The sequence below is a fragment of the Lipotes vexillifer genome, unplaced genomic scaffold (assembly GCF_000442215.2).
Source record: "Lipotes vexillifer unplaced genomic scaffold, Lipotes_vexillifer_v1.1 scaffold732, whole genome shotgun sequence".
NCBI classification, from domain to species: Eukaryota; Metazoa; Chordata; class Mammalia; order Artiodactyla; family Lipotidae; genus Lipotes; species Lipotes vexillifer.
In genome coordinates this window covers 4,783,362-4,808,028 of record NW_006792596.1, presented here as the reverse complement: position 1 = coordinate 4,808,028, position 24,667 = coordinate 4,783,362, and the positions used below count along the sequence as shown (strand labels likewise).

At 41.8% G+C, this 24,667-nt stretch overlaps 1 protein-coding gene across 3 annotated transcripts in view; it reads left to right on the top strand.

Moving 5' to 3' along the window:
• Positions 1-6,413: 6,413 nt before the first annotated feature.
• GRIK2 (glutamate ionotropic receptor kainate type subunit 2) overlaps positions 6,414-24,667 on the top strand; it is a 668,512-nt gene continuing 650,258 nt past the window's right edge. For all 3 annotated transcript variants that reach the window (XM_007465776.1, XM_007465777.1, XM_007465778.1), the window contains exon 1: positions 6,414-7,013. In XM_007465776.1, coding sequence (XP_007465838.1) covers positions 6,899-7,013 — 115 coding nt within the window. In that variant the 5' untranslated portion in view covers positions 6,414-6,898. The remainder of the gene's footprint in view (positions 7,014-24,667) is intronic.

Sequence of the window (24,667 nt, the reverse complement as noted above, 5' to 3'; positions counted from 1 at the left end):
AGGGATGAGGGCAGCTGGAGGACTCAGGAGAGCCACGGGATCTCACCTGGCCCCTTTCTTACACAGCCCGGTTGAAAATTGTTCCCCGGCCGAGCGCGCTCGGCCTGTTCCCGCTCAGCCTCACTTAAACCTCCCAGCGAATCGCTGCTCGCCAACTTCCTCTGGGGGCAACTTGTAAAGTCTCTGCTCTAGATAATAGTGTAGGGCCGAGGATAAAATAGCAACAGTATTGAATAGATGTTGACTTTTACAACCCAGAGGAGCGGAGATCGGGGATTGTTTGCAGAAGCTAATCGTTTCTACTGAGAAGCAGAGGGAGCCGGGTGTGCTCGCCGCCGGCGGCCCCTCCCTGGAAGCCGGGTTGCGGGAAGACTAGGGGACTTAGGCGCCCTTCCCCAACTCGGGCCTATTTAAGAAGTTTTCTAGACCTTAGAATCAGGCCTGGAATGCTCCCCAGTCTTCCTTCTCCAACCTTTGGGTCAGCGACCAACCGGTTCTGTGCCCACCAGATCTCAAATCCAATTCCTTTCTGCAATTCATTTGGGAGGACAGGGACCTGGGAGGAAAGGAGGCGTCGGCCATTAAGGCGCCAGACCGGCACAGAGACTGTCCGCCGACCCTCCCGCCCCCAGCCCCCTACACTCGGGAGCGTCCCTTTCTGTTTTTTAGAAACGAAGGCAGGGAGAGGGGCGCCGTGACTCCAGACGTCTCAGGGGGTACAGGCAGCAAGGGGGAAGCGCATTGGTAGGGTGCACTTGAGGTAGAGGTGGGGGTGAGGCGCAGGTCAAGTTCTTTCCCGTGGACTTCAAAGGGAAATGGCAGTAGTTGGACTAAGGGCCACTTTGAAGACTACCAGCTGCTCCTCAAATCCTGGCAGCTGAGAAGTTTCGTTGCCATGGTTTCGGAGAGGCATGAAAGCCACCACCCAGAACCAAACGCGCTCGGGCTACTTATACGTGTTGCCAACCACCCAGGGCCAGGCAAATTCCTTGGCCATTTGCATCACTCCCTAACCAAGCATCACATTCCCAGTCGCCCCATCTCAGAGTAGGCAGGGCTGTACGCTGGGGACGAAGTCCAGGCCGGGGAGTTCATAACGTGCAAGTCTGTGTGGGCGCCCAGAATTTTCGCACTTTCGCTCCTGCGGTCCAGCGGCGAGCGCTGCGCCCTGGTGGCCGCGGCGGCCCAGAGCGCGCCGGGGCCGCGGGGAAAAGAGCGCGGCGCCTTTAAAGCAAGAGGCGAGGAGCCCCCGCCAGGAGGCGTGTCTGTCTCCGCCGCCGCCGCCGCCGCAGCCGCCGCCGCCGCCGCAGCCGCCGCCGCCGCCGCCGCCGCTCCACGGTCTCCGTGTCAGCTGCCGCCGTCACTTGCGCTCGGCGCCCGCGGCTGCGCTGCTCCGTCCGGGAGCTGGAGACTTCCAGCTCGACCTCCTCCGGCTGCTCCTCTCCGAGGACCACCCCTCCTCCTCTCCGTCCACCTCAGCCCCTGCGAAAGGTAAGGGCTTCCCTCGGGTGGGCTCCGCTCCGGGCTGCCTCCTGAGGTGTCTGTTCCCACGAGGACAGGAGGGACCCGGCGTGGGCGAGGGGCATTTTCCGCCTGGAGAGGAAGAAGGCGAGCAGCGGCGCGGCGGAGCCGGTGCGCTCGGGGCACCCGCTGGACCGAGTCACTGCGAGCGGCTTTGTCCCGCTCGCTTCAGCCAATTCCCCTGCAGGCGCTCGCGTTCTCCCCGTAAAATAATAAGTGGACGAGTCAGGAGGTGGCCTCAGCTACTGGGACTCACGCGAGGCTAAGAGAGACAGATGGCAAGAAGCTGTGTGTCTGCCTGTGGGTCTGACAAACTCCTCAGCCTTCCTTCCATCTTCCCATTCTTCCATTAACCATGCTCCCTAGTTCCGTGCTGAGGAAGTACAGACATTCATTTTGTCCGGTGCCAGTGTTGAGAGCGTCTGAAAAAACTCGGAGGGCGTCCCATTAGGGCGAGGAGAAAAGTATCGCCAGGGTGGATCACAAACGTCAAGAACTTTTAATGACTCTCACCCTCCGATATTTTTACCTTCAAGGAGTTCGTTACTAAACAAGGGGACCTAGCTGAGCCTTTCCAATTTAGGGACTAAGGGGTGTTAGACAACTTACTACTACTGCTATCCTTTTGGTAACGCACAGATTACCTTCTATCATTTCTTCATCTTCATGCTGTAAGTATTATGTCATCAGAAATTACCTTATGGATTAATGATTATTTTAATTTCACGAGATGATTGATTCATTTGAATCTTAGTTTGTAGTTTAGTTACTGGAAGATAGGCACTGATATTTCAATCTTGATTTGTCTAAGTTCATTACCTTGTAACTTTTTATAGAAACCATTCCTGTACTCACCAAGGCAGCTTCCAATGGCCCTAGGAACTTATTAATTAAACAAACAAAACGAAACACACTGAATAAGGTGTTAGAGAAATAAGTGATGCTAGAAGTCTTACCTGCTTGTTTTCTTCTATTCAAACCCGTTTAAGACTGCACAGCTCTGAAATTAAAAAAATAAAAATAAAAAAAGATTCCAGGTCATGTAATCTATGCTAATTCAGTTTCTTAATTAAGATACACTTCTTTTCACATCTAAAAATTAAAACTCTAAATGTCATTAATCATCAATGCAGCAGAATGTTGGTGGAACAGCTGAAATGTGTTCAGAATCACAAGGGATTGCATAGCATAGCATTCATAGTTAGGAAGGGTGAAGTGCAAATACGCAACAGTGTGGTTTTAACTGATATGAGCTCTGACATTATTCTCTGGCACCTCTAATGCCATGGATGAACAGGCTGTTTATTTTAGCTTAGCTGCAATACAACAGGCCACATGTGTGGAAGAATAGGTCAGGTGTTAACTATAAGATGAGGTTTCTCAAATGTCACACAACAGCAGGACTTCAGTGACACGTCAAGTGGAATTCTTAAAAAGAATTCCATGTGAAAAACTTAAATATAGATATAACATGGAAGAACCTTTGAAATTCAAGTTGTCCTGGGATATGTATTTGCTGTTTCTTGCAAAAGGTTTAGGCATTGTCTATTGAAACATTGTGCTGTAAGGATTATTACACATTTGTACATGCCCCAGCAGGTGGCAGCTAACTAGAATAAGATTCATTTTCACTGGGAGGATAGAAAACTAAAATTGCTTCTCAAGTAATGGTGCCCAAGAATAAGAGGTCATTAGTGTCAGTAAATATAAAAATAGAGTGCAAGATGAAGCTAATGGCTTTTTGTTGTTGTTGGAACAAGCTCTGCATGAACATGAAATGCATTTTGTTCTTTGCTAATTTATCATAGGCTTGATATCTCTTCATGTCAGCCTTTTTTTTTTTTTTTTTTTTTTTTTTGAGGCTTACTTATAGACACAGCTCCTGTGTGTGCATGCATATGTGTGTGCATTTGCAGTTTGTCATCTCTGCTTTGACCTTGGAACCTACAGAGCTTTGGCTTCTGGAAATAAAGGTTGCCATATGGTTAAAATGAGAAAAAAAGCAAATGAAACCATGGAATAAGGTGTGTAAATCTCATTATTGCTAAATATATACGATTGTCTGACATCAAACAGTGGGTTTGTTTGTTTGTTTTTTCCTTTGAGAAAGGAGCAAATGACAAATTTAAAAATGAGTTAAATCTGGTCAGTGAATACTATATAATGACTCTATCAATCCTTCATATTGCACCAGAACAATGATGTATGGTATCAATATTGTGGAGAAACTTGTAATAACTTTACAATTGCCTTACTATAAGGCATCTTCTACACCACCAAATCATTTTGTTGTAGTATTGAGGAGGTAATTTTAGGGTTTTTGTTGTTGTTTTTGCCCTGGGAGTGAGTGAAGTTTAATGAGAAAGAATGAAAATGAATCTGATAACCCTTGTAACAGATGGAAATCTGGAGGTGGAGAATTCTAAAGCAATAACTAATTGTACATTTTAGAAATGTCTTTAGCCACTGAACATTGACAGCATTATTCAGTATTCTGAATTTTGGTGGTCTTTCAGGCAATTTTCTGTACTGAGAAACAAGAAGTTTAGTGCTCATAAGGGAACTCACAGTTAGTGTAAATGGCTTTTGTAGTAGTATGCCCTGGAAAGGGATGGCTATTAGCACATCCTGGGTATGCTAAGCAATCCCAGTTAAGTCACACTGAAATATACACACAACACAGTTGACAAAATAGTCCTTCTGACAATGTGAACAATGCAATCATTCAAACTCCCAGAGTCTGTACAGCAGAAATATGCACACTGTCACTTCAGATGGCACATTACCCATTCAATGTACTAGTTTCAAGGTACTGCTCCAGAATAAATTGACGTCTGGAGCGCTGTCCGCGGTACTGAAGAAAGGTCGTCTCCTGTCTTTCAGAAGTTCAGTTGGACAGGTGGAGTTGCTGTCTGTGGTGTTGAAGCCTTTCGGATTAGCTGATGGATGTAAATGAGCCTAATTTAGCATATGTGCAAAATTGGTTCTTTGGGGACCAATTAATAGTAAGAAAAATTTGTGATAGACTTTTTACTGCTTAATTTACTGTGTAAGAACTTCATGAAATTAGAAGCTTGATCTTTCACTTTTCAACTAGACACCCAATAAATAATCCCACAAAAACTAAATAATTTAGAATGCTAGTTTTAAGTAGAAAAGCTACAACTGTAATGTCAGATGCCATTATGTTAACAGAATACATGAACAAGGAGTTATGGTACATCTTGTTTTCTCAAGTTCAATTAAATGACAACCAGACTTCAAAACTGCAGTATTTTGATTAGTCACAACAGAGCATGCTAGTTTCAGGTAGTAGATATCAATTATATTGATGGATGAAAACATAAGAATATTTATTGTTGCCCTGGCAGTCATTATTATCTCTGCAATGATCAAAAAGAAAAGGAACAAACAGAATGGAATAAATGAGACAGCAAATACAAGACAGGACATGTTGGGCTGTACATGCTTTACAAGAGGTATTTTAAACATGGACTGAAGGAGTCGCTAGATACCCTTGGTTTTAGCACAAGGTGTTCCTTTTAAAGTGCTCAAATTATTTGATTGAATTGCCTGCTACATTGCAGAACTAGCCATTCATGATACTTATTTTTGACACTGCAGTTATGCCTCCATCTTAAAAAAAAAAATCAATGCCCACTTAATGCCTTTGCAAAATGTAGGTTTATTTTCAAATCAGCATTTTATAATATCTTAAGAAAAAATAGATTTAAAATAGATTTAAAAAATTTTGCTATCTGGAAGAAATAGTACTCATATCGCTCCTTACTTAAAACTTAGATATTCTTTAAATATGATATGATCTTATAACTTTTTCATAAGCGTTAACCTATGCTCTGTTAGTTGGTTATGAAAAAGATTAATTTTAAGATACAGGTCCAGCAATTTGCGTTTTGTGCTTCCTGATCACTTAAAAATATTAATATATAGTAATATATTTATCACTATCCATCTTTGTTTCACTTACTAATGTAAAATATTAGGATTGGATATTTTAATCTATATGCATGGAGGACAGCATATTACATGTTTCAATAATAAAATATATTTTTATGTTAAAAGAAAATATATTTCTGTACTTTTTTTCTTGAATAAATTGCTACTTGTGAAAGCCAAGACTGTCACTGTCTGGGGACTCTGAATATTCTGATCAGAATACTAGAAAATAATAAAGTATTTTTAGATAAAACTGTGCCACTCAATATTGCTCAAGCTATGATTCCATATTTTAGCTCTTCAAGAAACAGATATTCAGAAAACCAAGTGAGAAGAAATTTGGGCATAAATTATTGAAGCCTTTGGAGTTTGCTGCACCCATTCAAATATCATTGTCTTTTAACATATGCATAATTACTTTAGATAGGTAAAAATGGGTGGGAAATATGATTCTCTCCTTTTAATTCAACATTTTCCCCCCTAAAAGGCCACTTGCAGAAATCTGTTTTTATTGCTGGGTAGTAATCAAGGAATGTCCCACTTAAGTTTTTAGAGACTATCTTCACGTCTCCGGTTGCACTTCAATCTATATTAATTCCTGGGCAGAATTTTAAAAGTATAAAAAGACCCTCTTGCAGCCTGAAAACAGTTTACATTTGCAGTAAATTCCTCCGTGTTAGACCACTTCCTTTTTTTACAACTCCTAGGCAAAGTGACTTTGTCTTAGCTTGTCATTTATTAAAATTCATCAGTTGATGTAGGAAGTCCGCTTACATACATCAGTCACTACCTTAGTAAAGACTCTTACTGGAAATAAATGCACTTTTTTTCCACGCAGATAAATCCGACTTCTTCCTTGCAGCTCAAGGTGGGCGACCAGATCGGTTGCATAATAGATGTTGGGAAGCTCGCTGGCAGGAAGCCTTAAGAGGCAAGCAGCTATCTCAATTTTTCTCACTTAATCTTGGCTTCACGTCAGAAGCTGTGCAGCAGTGCAGTAGAATAGGGCCTGGCAAAACCTTTGCGAGCAAAGCGCCTTTTGTGCTGGGACTGTGGCTCGCTACCGACGCCTCGGCGGTTTCCAAGGCTGGGCTTCCTATTGATTTTCCTCCTCCTTTGCTTTCCCAGGCTCGCGCGGCCGGACATTGTGGGTGTGCGTGCTGGATTTCTCCCGGATGCTTCCCGACTAACATGGATGTCCCACCATCCCTTGCAGTGGAAGGTTGCTCCTTGGCGCAGTGATTGAAGAACATGCAGCGATTGCTAATGGGTTTGGGAAGCGGAGACTCCTTTCTCTGTCTGTGACCATGCCGTGATCGTGTCTGCGGGCACCACTCGACGCATCCTCATTCCTACCCAAACCGGGAGCCTAACGCTAGATCGGGGAAGTGGGTGCCGCGCGTGTGGACACAGAAACACCATGAAGATTATTTCCCCGGTTCTAAGTAATCCAGTCTTCAGGCGCACCATTAAACTCCTGCTGTGCTTACTGTGGATTGGATATTCTCAAGGAACCACGCATGTATTAAGATTTGGTAAGATTCCCCATCCCTCTCCATCGCCTGCTATCCGGCTCAGAGGCAGCCGGATGTAAACAGGCGTGTTCGCTCCTCTAGGCGGGTGGGCTCGGTGCATTTCGACCCCAGGGTTTGAAAGGACCCACTGTGCTTTTCATTTCTTTTCTCCCCACCCCACCCCTTTACTGAAAAAAAAAAAAAAAATTAGCCTTGGGAGGATGAAGTGAGTGTCAGTGTGTGGTAGTGGTGGCTGCATTGCATCCCCATGGTAGCCAGTCTCAGAGACAGTAATGACGCTGGGGGTACGGCCACCGCCGCTGCTCCCTCCTGTCTCCCCGGGAGCCTCCCGGCTTGGCCCGCTGCTCCTTCCCCAAGAATGTGCGCGCTGGGGCTACACGCCTCTCAGATGGCCTGGCCGATGAGTTAATATCTGGTAACTCTCTGGCAAGTTGGCGTCTGTCCGCTTCCGCCTGGGACCTGGGTAGGTCCGCAAGTGAAAGGCGCTAACCGTTTTGATTTGTCATCAGAGTCTTTTCGGTTCATTCTACCGGTTTTTCCATCCCTGGTGCCCTTGTGGGTACGCGGAGCTTTTAAAGATATTGTTGTAAGGTTGAAGGCTTTACTTAACAAGGGGAGGCTGCTGTTTGAGAGAAATAGCGCCGTGAGGGAGAGTTTTTGTTTGTTTTAAACTTGTGAGTCCTCCTCTCACAGGTTTCTCACTGAGCGTCCTGGACTAATAATACATGATGAACAGTGGTGACTGGGGCGGAGGGAGTCTGTGTGTGGGAGTCTAAGTCTGCATCTTTATTTCACTTGTAGCATGATAGTAAAAAAAGCCGAGGTGGCCGTTCTATATGAGGGGAACCCATTGCTTTCCTAAGGAATCAGGTTTCCTTGGGGCTCGAAGGAAAATCTAAACGTGAGACTCTGGTGGAAACGCTGGTCAGAAGATTTGCTTGGAGGAAATGAAGCGTGGGCAATGCTCAGCTGCTTTCGATGGCCAATGGAGTTTCAGTAGAAATAGTCAGGGAAAGTTCCCTTAAGTAGATAAGAGCCAGAGAGGAGAAAGCCAGCAGGGTAAACGCTCCCACTGTGGGCGCCTCCTTTGACAGTTCGAGTGGATTTAGACCAAAGAGTGCAGGAAACCGTATAATCCTGAGTATATGTCTTTGAGATAAAAGCAGATACATTAAGTCACTCAGTCAAATTTAAATCGAAGAGTGATTGCCTGTACTTCCTATTATGCCAGCAACATTCTCTCTTGCCTTTTTCCCATATGCTTTTTCTATAATGATAAAATTCATCATCTGTCTCAGGCTTTGTGGAACCAGGGTAGGAATTCTTTCACATACTGAAAAAGGGAACCCTACCTTCCCTCCCCCACCAACACATAGACACACCTGGAGTCCAGAAGACTGGTAATGACAAGAAAAGACAATGAGTTATAACTGGATTCCTGCTTGCTGCTGTAGTAGTTTTCCTGCTTTCTTCATGCCTTTAGATGGTACTTAAGCACGTTGCTCTTAGCAACAAGCGTCCAAAGGAATGCTTGTTTCTTTGGATGAGATTAAACAGGTCCCTGTTTTGCTGGAAATGTGTGTGTGTGTTCAGCTGTTCTGCTTCAAGCATGGTAAGTGCTACAGTTTGGTAGTTTTGCCCAATATTTTGAGTAGTACAACCTACTTATTTGGAATACTGAGGTGTCTTCTGAAGTGTGTTTGTGAATGAGTGTGTCTTAATGCGTTTGAGGACTGGGTGGGGAAAAAAAAGAAGTCGGGGAGCCGGAAGACTGCCACCAGCACTCTAAAGATTTAATTATTGCTGCTCTGGTCTTGCAGCATAATATGTGCTGAATCATTAGATTGTTACATTCGCTGATCATTTCATATCTTCATATTAAAAATCTTGGCGACTGTAGCAGTGTGTAGCAGCTTTCCAAAAGAGCTGACACACACACAAGAATACATTTTCCTAGACCAGTGCTTACTAAGAATGTCTGTAAGAAATGGGGGAGTAGGCAGACACCTTCCCACCTGTGCCTTGCTACCTTAAACCAACAGCCCAGTTTCTAGGTAACTTGTTATTTTCTCCATTAACTTCGAACATATTCCACGTGGAGATCCATTTTCTCTGATTTCTGACCTGAGCTGTGGTGAAGGACTGTATACGTGATAATCTTTGGAACATTTACCTGTTGGGGATGTTTTGATGCAATGGCAAGAGTTTTCTTTTCGTCTGGGAAAAACATGTTTTGAGCGGGATGGAGATTGGTTGTGCCCATATGAGCCACTCTTGAGAAAGGTTATTTTCAACTTCAGCTGAAAAGGCGAACCAGAGCCTCATCCCTGGCCCAGTGCCTTGGACGGGAAGGGGTTGGAATCGCTGGTGAAGCAGCTGCCCCTGGGGTGCTGGTGAGACCCGCCGCCTCTACTGAGGAGGTGGCATCCAGCCCCTTTCCCACCGATCCCGGTGTGGCTGGCCTCTGCCAGCCGCCGGGCGCCTCTGCGGCGGCGCTATGGCAACCGCGGGGCCCCGCGCGGCGGCCGCCCCATCCCCTAGCCCTCTTCCCGTTGGTGGTGGCAAATCACCTTTACGGGCTCTCTGCTGGTCTCCCCCTTGCTCCCGCTAGTGCTGTGGCTTGAGTCTGCGTCCTCCTACCAACGAGTGTGGATCGCGGAGCAGCCTACAAGGGTGCTGACACTTGCCGAGTCCCTCGCCACCCCCGCCCATCTTCCGAGTGCTCACTCTCTCTCTCTCTCTCTCTCTCTCTCACACACACACACACACACACACACACACACACACACACACACGGACAAATGCACTCTAGCGAAGCAAGTCCAACACTGGCGCAATGACTCCTCTCTGGTCCCCAGGAAAACTTCCTGCAGTCGCTTCCGCGAGCGCCTGTGTCCTGGCGCCCCTCCCACCCTGCCTGGCCTCGGGGCTGCCCACTAGGGCCTGCTACTCCGAAGCCGCTTTGTAAACACCTTCTAGAGAAAGTCCCCCGAGCGCCGACCCCAGGGAGCTTTCCCGAAGCTTCCAGGCAGCCTGGGGAGATGGGGGAGCGACTTGAGGGTCAGCCAAGGGTCAGCTCCTCGCCCGCAGGCGGGCGGCGCCGCGCCGTGGGTGGGTTGTGGCAGTTTCCTCGCCTTTGATCTTGGCTTGGCCCAGCTTGGCTTCTCCAGGGCGACCACCCAGCGGGCGCATTGTCGGGGGACACGGTGGATCTTGGACCCTTAGAGGGTCAGTTTCCCCGCTCCAGGTCAGGTCAGAAGTCCTGGGGTCGGCGTTTTCAGGCTCGGAGCCTGCGACGCCCCCCGCGGGGCTTCTCGCGTGCGCTCCCGCCCGGCAGCCAGCGGCGCCGCGCAATGTAAATGAGGCACCTTTGTTTCCCCGCAGCTGCGGCCCGGCCCCACTAGCGGCTGGACTGGCGAAGGCGCGAGTCCCAATTCCAAGGTCTCCCAGCACCACAGTGGCTCCGAGGTACTTGAACGTTTCTTTTGTTACTTTAGCCACCCTTCTTTCCTCGCTCGACCTCTGCTCCTGGGAAAGCGTGGGAAGGGGTAGAAGCCAGCTCCGGGCGGGGCTCCACGCAGGGCTAGCAGTCCGTCTCGGAGTTTGGGGGTTGGGCGGCTTTGGCATCTTCTTTAAGGAATCACTTCCCAAGTCACCACTTGTTTACGATCTTCGAGATCGGGTTTTCCAAATTCCTTATCTGAAATGGCAGTTAGAATGCCAAGAGCGAAGACAGGAACCCAAACTTTCTCCCAAACTCGTGGGCAGCTTCTCCAAGACAGTCCTTTCAGAGGAGCTGAGATTGTGGTAGGCCACTCATTCCCTTCAGATGTTTCGACCTAGCTTTTCTCTTCGGCGTTCCAGTAGGACGGCTTTTTTTAAAAGGCTTCCCAGGCGAGGTCTACCCCCAGACGCGCTCGGACCTCCTTGGCACTGTGCGCTGGCTCCATGGCACAGCGCTTAGCCACCTCCCTGCGCACATGCCAAAGGTGAAGGCCACCAGCTCAGGGCCAGCCCAGATTATAAAACCCACAGAGTGAGAGGGAACGGAAAGTGTTCCTATGGAAATCCCCCTATTTGTTGGCTATCCCATGTGCTCCCAGATAGAATCATTAGTAGCAGATGTGCTACAATATCGAGGAGTGTGAATGAATTGGCTGGGCTTAGAAGCCGCCGCTCTCTACAAGATCTTTGGAAGAGATTTTTCTTCCTTTAGGTGAGGTGGGCGGGAGGGGGGGAGTGGCTTTACATCTGGAAGCTGGAAAACTGGCTCTGGGGAGGTGGGGATGGGGGAGTAATAGCGGCTACTGTCTGAAACAGATAAAGCCCGAACACCTGCTCAGCTGAGCTCTGGAAAGCAGGGGAGGGAAATCTTGCCAAGAATCGCCAAAACAACGGCCACGCTAAAAAAAAAAAAAAAAAGAAAAAGAAAAAGAATCTGATCTGTTTTTTTTCACATAAGTTCTCACTTATTCTTAAAGCTTCAAAGAATAACTCTGATGTGATCCATCAACGGAGGCACACTCGTTTCAGAAAATGACTTAAAAATGATCTTTTTGTCCTCTAGAAATAGCACCTCTTCTCCACCAAGACACATGGGACTCAACATGTTTTCTTGCTTTGTGAGGTTGTCTTTAAGAAGTGAACAAGGGTTTATATGTCAGTAGACATTTCTTCAGATAGACACCTTTTGCTTTTTAGCTTAATTCAAGTGATCACTGCAGTGTGTTCAGTCCTGAATTCTCAAATGACACTGTTTCAACATTTACTCAGCACAGGAAAGTTAATGTGAATTGCTCCCACACAAAGGAGGAACATAACATAGACCAAACACAGGATGTATCATTGGTTATCAGAGCCTTTTCAAGTCTATTGACCATTAAATAAAGGGTTGCCTATGATAATGATGATGTAATCTTTGATTTTCTTTTAATTATCAAAATTTCTGATAAATGTCTTGCTCTTTTGTGGTAGAAATTCAAGTGAGGGATTTATTTTCTCTTTCTGTTATTAGGATTTTACTGTGTTATTCTAGCTCCAGTTCCATTGATTCCCTGGAAATTGTTGATGTCCATTTTTACACATCAGAGTAGAAAGTAGTTCACTGTCTTTCAACCGTAATAGCCTTAAGGTTTTAATCTACTGCATCCATAATACCTGGGGTTTGCAGGAGATCCGAAGTTTTCCTCGGTAGGATGGTCTAAAGTATTGAAGTGGAATTGTTGATTGTTTTGCATTTGGGTGGTGAAGCTTTATCTTCTGTGGACTTTCAATTTGTAATCCAGTTATCAAGGTACTAGAAGTGCTTCAAATGAATCTTAAATCCTAAATCTTAGCATGAAAGGTAAGGTCAAAATCCCCTGAAAGAGAAGGAAGTAGGTGCACATCATCAATATTGATTGGTCTAGATTAAACACTGAAGAGGGAGATTTCAATCTGATAACGTCATAGGGCTTCCTGTTTTTCTTTGCTGTTTCTGCTGACAATTTTGTAAGATAATTAAATTGCCTGATTGAAGTCACGGTGGTCATTCTGCGATAAAGACCATTGGATTTAATGGAATTTAAAACAACAGAGCACTGAACACAGCTCTTACCGATCAAGAATTTTAATGGCTCATTCCTGGTGCTGACTAAATAGAATGCCCTTAACAAGTTTAATCGAAAGGGCAAGGCAGATTAGCACTATATAGTCTTTATGGTTGAAGATTGGGGAATTAAAATTATCACTTTAAAAGACTCATTAATGCATTACCAATGTAGGTTAAATAAGCTTTCTTTAGACCTTCACCATATACTGTGAACTTAGGTTGAGGACCAAGTTTCAATCAGGAAATTTTTTAAGAGGCTCACTTCATAAATGGAATTATATACCTTTCTTTTTTGTTTTTTTTTTTTTCCTTGCGTTATCCGGGCCTCTCACTGTTGTGGCCTCTCCCATTTGCGGAGCACAGGCTCCGGACGCGCAGGCTCAGTGGCCATGGCTCACGGGCCCAGCCGCTCCGCGGCATGTGGGATCTTCCCGAAACGGGGCACGAACCCGCGTCTCCTGCATCGGCAGGCGGACTCTCAAGCACTGCGCCACCAGGGAAGCCCTACCTTTCTTATTTCAAAAACAAAAGACATGTAAAATTCTTTGAGAGGATCCAGGGTATTGAGGGTAAGTGTTGATGACAAATCCTTTCTTTTCAGTAACTGAAAAGAACAAATTTGACTTTTCTTTAAAAGTTTTGTTTTTGGCAATTTTTTCTTATAAGCAGTGCTTATCTGCACTAGAGAAACTGTAAAAATAATTTCAAAAAATGTTCTTCTACAGTTTCAATAGAGTCATAGGTATCTGACTTAGGATTTATGCTGTCTTTTTAATCCCGCCCTTGTTTTTCCTTAATGAAACTTATCCATTCAGGTTACCATACTCTAGTGCATTCAGGTTCCTTCTGCCCCTGGAAAAAGGGCAATTCTTTGCTTCACATGGAGAACACATTTAATGTTCTCATTTTCACATGGTGAAAGTCAAGCTTCAGTCTCTTATGGGATTGTTCCTTCCAACTGCTTCTTGCCTTGTGAAATTATCCTCTCAAAGTTGTCTGTTCCTTTGATTATTCTAAAAAAAACCCCCAAACCCAAGTTTTTATATAAAAATCTCCCCGGGCTTCCCTGGTGGCGCAGTGGTTGAGAGTCCGCCTGCCGATGCAGGGGACGTGGGTTCGTGCCCTGGTCTGGGAAGATCCCACATGCCATGGAGCAGCTGGGCCCGTGAGCCATGGCCGCTGAGCCTGTGTGTCCGGACCCTGTGCTCCGCAACGGGAGAGGCCACAACAGTGAGAGGCCCGCATACTGCAAAAAAAAACCAAAAAACAAAATAAAACCAAAAAAAACCTCCCCAATTTTGATTGTACATAATTTAAAAAATTGTTTAAAAAAATTCCAAGTTGACCAAACCGAAAGCACTCAGCTGGTTAGGAGGGAGCCTCAGAGTCACCAGTTTTCACCCTCCTGCCCACCCCACTGTCCCCACTCGTCATTGATCCCTGAACAATTAGGCTTATTTGTCTCTTGCCTCACACCATTAGGGCCAAATGTTTTATACTGTTGTGTTTTCAAAGTGACAATTAGCTTATCAGATAAAACTAATATGGGAAAACTGGGAGGTTAAAGAAGACCCTTAAGATCTTTCTGCAAAATTTTTTATTTTCCATTTTATTTTTGTATTTGGACTTTGAGGCTCTTCTTCATTTACCACAGCATTCAAATATAGCATTTTCCTATTGATTGACTTGAATCCTTCGTTTCCTTAATTAAAAACGAAACATTCTTTTAATAGAGACAGGTCACTGTACAGCAGAGCTGTGTGTAAAGATCTGAAAGGGTCTGGGGACGTTGTGGCTTTCAGATGTTTTTCCCACGGATACATGTAATTCTATCAGTCTTTCTTTTTGATTTAGCATTTGCCCTCTTCCGGGGCCTTGTTTGAAGACAAGTATATTCTGAAAGGGAGAGCACATAGTCCCTAGACTGTAAAGTTAGGATAAGTTTATTAGATCAATCGATTCTGTCTGTGATAGAGATGCTCAGATATAAAAGAGAATTCCAGGTACTAAGGGAGTGCTGAGTGATTAGCACTGATGTGAAGGGGAGGTTGAAAAAAGAGGGAAGCCAAATGCTGTTTGATACACAGTCTTTTCTAGCTTTACTGCCAGACATTTCAATGCGTTGTAAATTGATCTTTTTGCTTTTATTAGTCCAAGTCTTTGAGCATATGTGATGACTTGAAATCAGATGTCAATGATATTCTTACATTGACATATCTCCTCCCAATCAAAAGGATCTTTAAATGCTTTTCACACCCTTTTAAATCAACAAGGTACTTTTCCATCATTGAAGGAAAGCAAGTGTTTGAAAGGTGTTGTCTCTAATTCCCACTTCTATCTCCAGCTCTGCCTCACTCTGAGTCCTTGACCTATCACAATGGGAATATTGCTCAGCTAAAATGATCAGATAAGCAACGCAAATATCAAAGAAGTGTTCTGCTTCAGTATCATCATAGGCATTTAGTTTATTTTATGTTGTCTTTTTAATCCTGCTCATCTTTCTACCAACGAAAGCCTCCATATTGTATTGTTTATTATACCTTTTAGTGCATTCACGCCCCTCCTTGCCCAGAAGAAATGAAATGAAAACTCTTTTCAAGATGAAGGAAAACTATCGAATCATGTAATATGTGAGCCAAAGGGACCTTTAGAGATCAAGTCTAGTATCCTAGGTTTAGATATGAGTTGCCAAGAGCAGTTAAATCTCTTTTTCTGGTCACAGCTAGTTAGTGTCAGATTTTAGACCAAAACATGAATATCCTGACTGCTGGTCGAGTGATGTTTTCCAGTGAATTATGCTATTTTTCCAGGGTAGCCTCTGATTCTTTGTGCTTTGCATCAATTTTAGGAAGAGTCAGTGGTTCTGGTAGCTTCCCCTAGACATTTGCCTCCTTTGCTTCTTCTACCTTTTCTGTCATAGAACATTATTCCATAGGTTATCCCTTTTCTTTGTCTCCTTTGTCTGTAGCTCCTTCCATCCCCCTCTCCCATGCCTGCCAGAGTATTCTTCTCCCTGTGTCCAGAACTTTGACCACATCCATTTATTCAGCAAGTAGTAATTGAATACATATTTTGTGCCAGGCAAATACAGTTCTAAGACCCAGATTCTGACCTCAAGGAGTTTGTAATCCAATTAAAGAGAAAGGACATATTAAAGTACAAATTCAGTGGTGCAGAAAATATATACAATGTTATTTAAAGGAGATTATTGTGGGTTTGCATTTTTATAGGCGAGATTAGACTCCGGCTAGGACCTGTAAGAAAGAAAAAAAATGTGTGATAGGGAAGAAGACAGGGAAATATATCATCGGCAGAAGACTCAGAACAAGAAAAGGAATTTAGGCAGAAGTTAAGAAGGTGAGCTTTGGGATAGGGAATGGACTGGCCCTATCAGAGGATAGTTAAGGCCTTGCTTTTTCAGAGCTTTAATATTTAGGTTATAGGGTTTTCTCTCCTGTTTGTCACCCCCTAGAAAGCAATGGAAAGTGAAAGGATGGGCTTGACTTGGGCTGCAACAAGCAGTCAAGCGGTTTCTCAGTCTGCTGCTTACATTTAATGATGAATAAGTGGATCTCTTTTCTCTGTGTTATTGAAATGGAAGCAAAGGACCCACCCTTGTCCTTGATCATTGAAACCTTTTAAAAGTTCTTGGTCTGGAATCACGGCTACTTCTTTTTTTCAGATTTTTAAAAACACTTTTTTGTTTTTTAGAGAAGTTTTAGATTCACAGCAAAATTTGAGCAGAAGGTATAGAGACTTCCCATATACCCCTTCACCTAAACAGACAGCAGCCTCCCCGACTATCAAGTGGTATATTTGTTACAATTGGTAAACCTACATTGACACATCAGTATCACTCAAAGTCCATAGTTTACACTGGGATCCACTCTGGGTGTGCATTCCGTGGGTTTTGCTAATGGATGATAGCATGTATCTACCATATGGAGTATCATACGGAGTTTCACTGTCCTAAAAATCCTTTGTGCTCTACCTCCCCCTCCTTATCGCCCCCCCACACCACCCCACAACCACAGATCCTTCCACTCTCTCCACAGTTTTGCCTTTTCCAGAATGTTATATAGATGGAATCATACAGTGTATAGACTTTATAAGTCGGCTTCTTTAGCTTGGTAATAGGTATTTAAGGTTTCTCTGTGTTCCTCCATGACTTCATGGTTCATTTCTTTTTAACCACTAAGTAATATGGAATCACGGATACTTCTTAAGTGAAATTCTTAAATGAAATAAAGGAATATCTTTTTAACACATGGCCAGATCAAATGATTAAGCAAGGAAAAGTTTTCAGTTTATCTAAAGGAGAATGCATTGGAAGACTATTTAAAAGTACCCTTAGCTTCCTTGAGGGATATAGTATATTGCCTGTAAGGCATTCTCAATGTTTTTTGTCTAATTCCAAGAGAGTTCCATTACCTGAAACTATATATATATATATATATATATACACACACACACACATATATATATAATTATATCATTTTATATAATATATAATAAAATTATTTCAAATCAGAATTTAAAATTAAAATTAAAAACAATTTTAGTAGAATGAATTCATTGTAGTGATATTTTCTAATTCTGCATGAACTCAGGACCCCAGACCTGTATGAGCTAGGAATTTTACTCTTGACTTTGTCATCTAGTGGCTGTAAATTAGGAAAAATAATTAAATCTCATTAGGTCTTGATGTCTATTTCTGTATAATGGGTATTACTTGTTATCTAACTTCCAAGGATAATGTTGGAATTAATAGGAATATGCATAGAACTCTGGGCTTATTGGTAGAAAAGGACTTTAGGGATTGAAGGTGTAGTTGTTCATTTACTGTGTATGTGTAGAGCAAGGTCAAATTTGTTATCACTTGTGTATATTTCATTCAACTTCTTAAAATGTACATAAACATTTTCAATAGTCTTTTCTAAACTGTTCTTGAATAGACTTCCTTGGGTTGCACCTGAAGCGATTATGAACATGTTGAAAAGGATTATTGACTAATAGAACAAACTTTCTTCTGAGTTGGTAGTTTGACAGAAGAGCAAGTCCATAGTTTCCTTCTCTGTATATCAGGAATGTAATTGGCATTATCAAATATCCACAATATAAGTAAGAAACATATCACAACTAAAAGCCAAAATAATCAAAGAAATCATGCTAAGTCTGGTGGTTTAAGATTTTTCGCTTTTTCACAACGGCATAGTCTTTCTAATTTATGTTTAAAAACATTTTCTGAAAAGCTGTGCCTGGTTTTATATATACTTAATTCTTCATCCATCTGCCTGTTATGAACTTTTAGCTATTATTCAAATTTTGTAGGTATGCAGGTGACTGTATTGATTCGGGAAAGTTTCACACTCAGATTTACTACAGTTGTTTGGGATAGTAAAGGGGGACTTTTCTCTGGTGATGTTGGCATCTTCTTCAAGGAGCTGTCCTAGGCAGTCTTTCTGGGACTTACTCTTTAAGGCTCGACAGACTCTGGTGTCACCCATACAGTACTCACCTCATCATTCTTGCTTAAGGCCCCTCTGAGTTACTTTTGGCTCTTTTTTTATAAGCTCTAACCCAGTGTTGGGGAAGTAGCATAGAGGTGAGTAGAGAGAGATAAGGAGCCCCCTCAACTCCACACCAGTGGTGCCACATTAGAGCATCCAGGAGACCATTTGAAAAGTGTGTTCAACTTATAATACATTTTTATATTTGGAAAATTTTTTTAAAGTTTTAAGAACTTCGGAATATGAAGTTTATTAGGAAAATTTCCTGGATGTTGAGGGTAATGAGGCTTTGGAGCACTGATTTCTAACTTTCAGGAGTTGGATGAAGGAGAGGCAGTCTCAAATTTTTATGATAATCCAAAGGATGAATGGCCTAAATGCAGGTTGAAAAATACTCCCCTGTCTTAAGTCTGGTTTGGGGTTTCTGGAAGCAGTTCTGCATCATAGCAGAACTGATGTTGGAGTATGTGAAGTTGCAGTTGAGATCCTGCTTCCAGTGGGTGAAGGACAGGGCAGTATTCCATTCTGTCATCTTTCCCTGAGGATTCTGGGTTGATCCCTCAAAAAGCCTTCCTGGGGATTGGGGGTGATGTTTCAATGACTCATCATTAGCTTGTTCTCTAAGATGCATTTCTCTTCCTTTTACTGTTCCATACATCAACTATCCTTCTAAAAATCTAGATTGTTTTGTCTCCTCCAAAACGTCTGTTTTAGATAGGGATTCTGTAGAATAAATTCAAGCAAGTTTGATCAGATCAATGGTTCCCAAACCTTGTTTCACATCAGAATGGAAAGAGCTTTAAATAATTTAAATTCCTGATTCCCAAACCTGGAGATTCTGTGGTTTAAAATGTTTCATTTTTCACAACTGCATAGTTCCACAACTGCATAGTTGTAGTGCCTTCACTTTTTTAGAAAACTCTTAAGAAATGCACTTAAAAGAAACAAAACAAAACTCCCAGGCAGGTTGAAAAATCAATCACTGAGCTAGTTAATCCTAAGGAGTTTTTGACCTTAAAATTATAATTCCTCTGGGTGGGTGCATCAGCTTTCTGGACTGGCAATTGATAATCATGACTAGGCTGTGTAAAACAATGAGTAAATTTTGTAGATAAGGGTTGTGGCTTGGATATTTTATCATCCCTCTCAGAACACACACAGTGTTGGGCCCTCAGCATACCACTGATGGGCTGACTGATCCTTTACAACCTAAGCATTTAGAATATTTACACTCATATAACCAACCCCACCGCCCAAGGGAATCTTAAGCAGGTGTTGTTTTACAAATAATGTCGAAGATGATGAATAGTTGTGGGACCTTTCTCTCTCAACCTCCTACTAGAGCCGCCCCTAACAGATCATCTTAAAATGTTGTTTTCCCAAAATCTATCCAAAAAAAAAAAAAAAATTCCAGCAGACATCTGCTCTAGTTAAGAAGACCCCAACTCAGTTGCCATGAATACATGTAAATGGCCCAGAATCTGGGCTGAAAATAGAGTCCAGCCTAGGTGTTCATTAGAAACCCCTTGGACTAAACCGTGTCCACCCCTCCCCCAGCCCATTGCTGTGACTATACTATCTGAGTCATTGCTAGGTCATGGTGCCAAGAGTTGAAATCTGGATACTACTTTTGGAATGAAACCAGAATGCTCATATATTTGTTTCAGGTGGACATTGTCAATAATTATATATGCTGCTTTAGTACTAAAACTGGTAATATCTTTATCTGTCCAAATTATTGGTAACTGAGAGTTTCCCATATTTATTGCCAATTAGGTAAAATACCAGTTAATTAAGTATATCCCTATAATTTAACTTGCCATCTGGGAGACTTTATACGAAATTATGTATAGGAGACACCTTATTGATGGTACCATTAACAGTGGCACAATTATAGATTGGTTAGAGATTCTAAAGTATTGAAATCATCATAATTACATGCTAATAATAATTTTAAGATAAATATTGGAGAAGCTCATTGAGTTAACTTTACTATTCCTCAGAATTTTTCTTATTGGGACTCAACTATGTTTACTAATATGTGTTTAAATATTGTTAGTTATTTTAATTAAAATAGTTCAAAGGGGATTTAATGATTGACAGCATGGAAATATGTACTTTCAAAAAATTGTATCTGGTGGTGTACAGTTCTCTGGAAGACATATTATGAAAAATCCTTTTTTATGGCATGAATTTCACAGTAAGTTTTTTTTTAATTGTTATCTGAATTTTTAAATTTAAGTATAATTGATTTACAATGTTGTGTTAGTTTCAGGTATACAGCAAAGTGATTCAGTTATACATTTGTATATGTATCTTTCTTTTTCAGATTATTTTCTATTATAGGTTATTATATTGAATATTGTTCCCTGTGCTATACAGTAGGTCCTTGTTGTTTATCTATTTTATATATATTAGTGTGTATTTGTTAAACCTAAACTTAAAATTTATTCCTCCCCTGATTCCTCTTTGGCAACCATAAGTTTGTTTCCTATATCTGTGTCTATTTCTGTTTTGTAAGTAAATATCATATGCTATTACTTACGTGTGGAATCTAAAAAAAAATGATATAAATGAAATTATTTACAAAACAGAGATAGACTCACAGTAGGTTTTAATCCTGTATATTCATCCATTTATGTTAGAATTATTATGCCTTTAACTTTCCCATTTGTTTAGGATAAATTTATATATATGCATTGGAAATGAAAGAATGTACACAGGAGATAATATTATTAATACATTTACATTTATTCAAGGATACTCATTTATTGGCTTTAGGTTGGAGTCTCTGACTTTACTAAACTTGACAGCCACAAGGCAGTGGTAATGGAAGTGAATTGCTCAAAGTTCTTTGAATTTTATACATCTTTTATTGCCTAGCAGGTGGCCAGACTACATCAGCATTTTTAATATAAACAAGGATAGACTCTTAGCTAAGATTTCAAAGTAGCATATTTTCTAAGTGAACTGTGGAGAGAATTTTAATGCTCAAATTTGTTTATTTTTCTCCTGTACTGTGTATGTTATAAGGGAACTAAACGAATATAAAAAGATCACTACGTATTAATAAGCAAAAGCCATATTTAGTATAAGTAATCTCTCTCCCTCTCTATTTTGTTGCTATTCTTCAAGAAAGGGAGATAAAACTAAATTTGTTTACCAGAAAATAAAGTAATGCTTTATATTGTGGTTGTAGGGAGGATGCCAAAAGCCTCCTATCAACTCTTTCAATTTTGCTTCTATTTTTGATTTAAATTTCCATTTAATTCAACAAATATTTATTCAGCATTGGTATCTGATCCAGTTCTTTGATTATTGACATAATACAATAATTGTAAAGCAAGACATAACTAAAATTTCAGTAAATATGAAAATTTCCCCCAAATATGGTTATTATAAAATACATTATATAGAGGTTCCTAATGATATTGTTTTTTTTCTGATAGGCAGTAAGATGTATATTTTTCAGTTCCGTACTGTAGGCTCTGTTTCAATATTTTATTTCAATACCTTGATAGAATTGAAGAGTCCACCATATTGAAATTCACTTTTAGTTTGATTAACTTATCAAAATGTATATATACTTGGAGATGATTTTTCTCTAATATCTAGAGTTTGTGCTTTAATATATACCTTCTAATATGTTGCTTCTTTGTAATATATACCTTAGTATTTAAGTCTGTTTGTACAAGCAACCAATAATCCAGTGTGTTATTTGTTCATTCATTTAACAAATGTTTAACTGCTTACCTTATGCCAGACACTGTATTGGCCTCTAGGACACTAAGAAGTTGAAAGTAAAAAGAACTGGTCTCTGCATCAAGGATCTCATAATCTACAGGTATAGGTAACCACATAAAAGAAAATTGCAAAACAGTGTGACAAGTGCACACAGTAGTAACAAGTAAATAATTATTCTAACATGAAGAGAGGCATCTAGCTGCATCTGCATGGAAAGATTTCTAAAGCCTGCTGTTTGCATCTTTCTCTGAGACTTGTGATCTACTGAGGCCTTTACTCAGACATTCCATTCTTTTTTTTTTTTTTGTGGTACATGGGCCTCTCACTGTTGTGGCCTCTCCCATTGCGGAGCACAGGCTCCGGATGTGCAGGCTCAGCGGCCATGGCTCACAGGCCCAGCCGCTCCACGGCATGTGGGATCTTCCCGGACCGGGGCACGAACTCGTGTCCCCTGCATCGGCAGGCGGACTCTCAACCACTGCGCCACCAGGGAAGCCCAGCCCCCATTCTTGATATTAGATTAGATATTAGAATGGCTGTGCTGTTTGTGTTCCTTTTCTCCACTGCTCTAATTCCAGAAGTCTTCAGCTGGACTGGTCCTGTTGTCCCAAATCATAGTGATGCCATTAATATATTTCACATACACACACACATATATTTATATACAAATATTCATGAACACTTGCACACACGTGTGTGTACATAAATGTGTGTGTGTGTGTGTGTATATATATATATATATATATATATAGAGAGAGAGAGAGAGAGAGAGAGAGAGAGAGAGAGGGAGCACGAGAGAAAGAGAGAGAGAACTAGTCTAAATTATTTTAAGTATTTAAGTACTGTTTTAGTTAGGATGTAGATTCAGTAACATATCATAAAAACATCACCCCACCTTCCAGGAAAACAAAATAGATTTCTCTCTTACATACAAGTCAGGGGTGGTGTGGTGGATCTGTAGCCTTCTGGGGTCCATGCCGCTTCCAGCTCTCTCTTCTGGCATCTATATCTGGCATCTGGTGTGGACTTTCTCATGGTCTAAAGTGGAGGTCTAGGGATCTCATGCACCTTCCCAACAGCAGGATGGACACCTCCTGGATGTTGCACACAGCATTTTACCTCATATCCTATTGACAGGAACTTAGGCACATGGCTACACCTGGGCAAACACGAGGCTGGGAATTGAAGCCCTATTACACGAAATGTGCCCAGTTGAAAATCTCAGGGTCTATTTCTGTAGAAGACATAGAGAATGAATATTGAAGGACCACTGGTAGTCTCTGCCACAGGCATCCAATTAAGCATTTTAGAAAGGAGCTCAGCTCTTTAGAGTTCTTAACTTTGTGTGTGTGTGTGGTTATGAAGTAACGCATTGTAATACTGTTACATTTGGGAAAATATGGAAAAGTGTAAAAGTGAAAATAAAACCTCTTATAATTGTGCCATTCAACTAAAACCACTGTTATCATTTTGTTTGTATTTGCTAGCCTTTTAAAATTAAAACAAAATATTTTGATTGATTATAAAATTAATATAGTAGGGATTTCCCTAGTGGTGCAGTGGTTAAGAAGCTGCCTGACAGTTCAGGGGACATGGGTTTGATCCCTGGTACGGGAAGATCCCACATGCCGCGGAGCAACAAAACCAGTGTGCTACAACTACTGAGTCTGTGCTCTAGAGCCCGCGAGCCACAGCTACTGAAGCCCACACACGTAGAGCCCGTGCTCGGCAACAAGAGAAGCCACTGGAATGAGAAGCCTGCGCACCGCAGTGAAGAGTTGCCCCCACTCCCTGCAACTAGAGAAAGCCAGCGTGCTGCAATGAAGACCAAACGCAGCCAGAAATAAATAAAATTAAAAAAAAGTAATATAGTTATTGTAGAAAATGGAAAATATATAAAAAATTATTTAAAAATCACACATTATTTCACCATAAATGTCATTTTGAGATTTATCCTTGACTCTTACTATACATGTTTTGTTAATTTATTTTCACTTAACACTTTATTGTGAACATTTTTCTGTTTTCTAGTATTTTTGTGTAACGGTTTTTTAAGTGTCTAACTTTCCACTGTATAGATGTTTGTTATTTATTAACCAGTTCTTCTATTATAAGGTCATGAGCTTGGCTTTTGGATTCACACGTATCTGAATTTGAACCTGGCTCTGCTGCTTTTGAGCTATATGATTGGAACATACTGCTGAATCTTCCTAAGTTTTAGTTTCCTTACTTATAAAATGGGAATGATAATATTATTCACCTTATATAGTTATTCTTGGGATTAAGAGATAACACATATAGTGCTTAGTGAAGGGCCTGGCATATAAGAACCTAAATGTTAATATAATCAGTCAATTGGTCAATCATTTAATTAGGTTTGCAACACAAAGTATTGATTTCTGTAATTGGTTCAGGCTCATGTAGATCAGATGCATCTACATATTATGTTATTCTCAGAAGGATGGTTGGACACCCCCTGCCCCCCACATCCCAGAAGTTCTATGTGCTTTTTTTCAGGCCAGTGGGGGTGCCCTTCAGGAACATGAGGGGCCAGACGATCAACCAGGACCCAATAGGCCTTTAGGCAGGTGACAAATAGTGGGGTATTTCTCTACAGTGGCAGGCCTGACCCCCCTGCTTACTTCTGAAGATGAGGATGGTTCTTCAGCGCTGGTGATGAGGTTGGGCAGGGGAGGAACTGCTGCAGTTTCACAGCAGTCCTCTCTTTGCTTTCTGATTTGCTAAGCAAATTCCAGGTGTTTTACTTGCTAATCACATTATCATCCCTGATGCTTAATTATTTTCTGTAG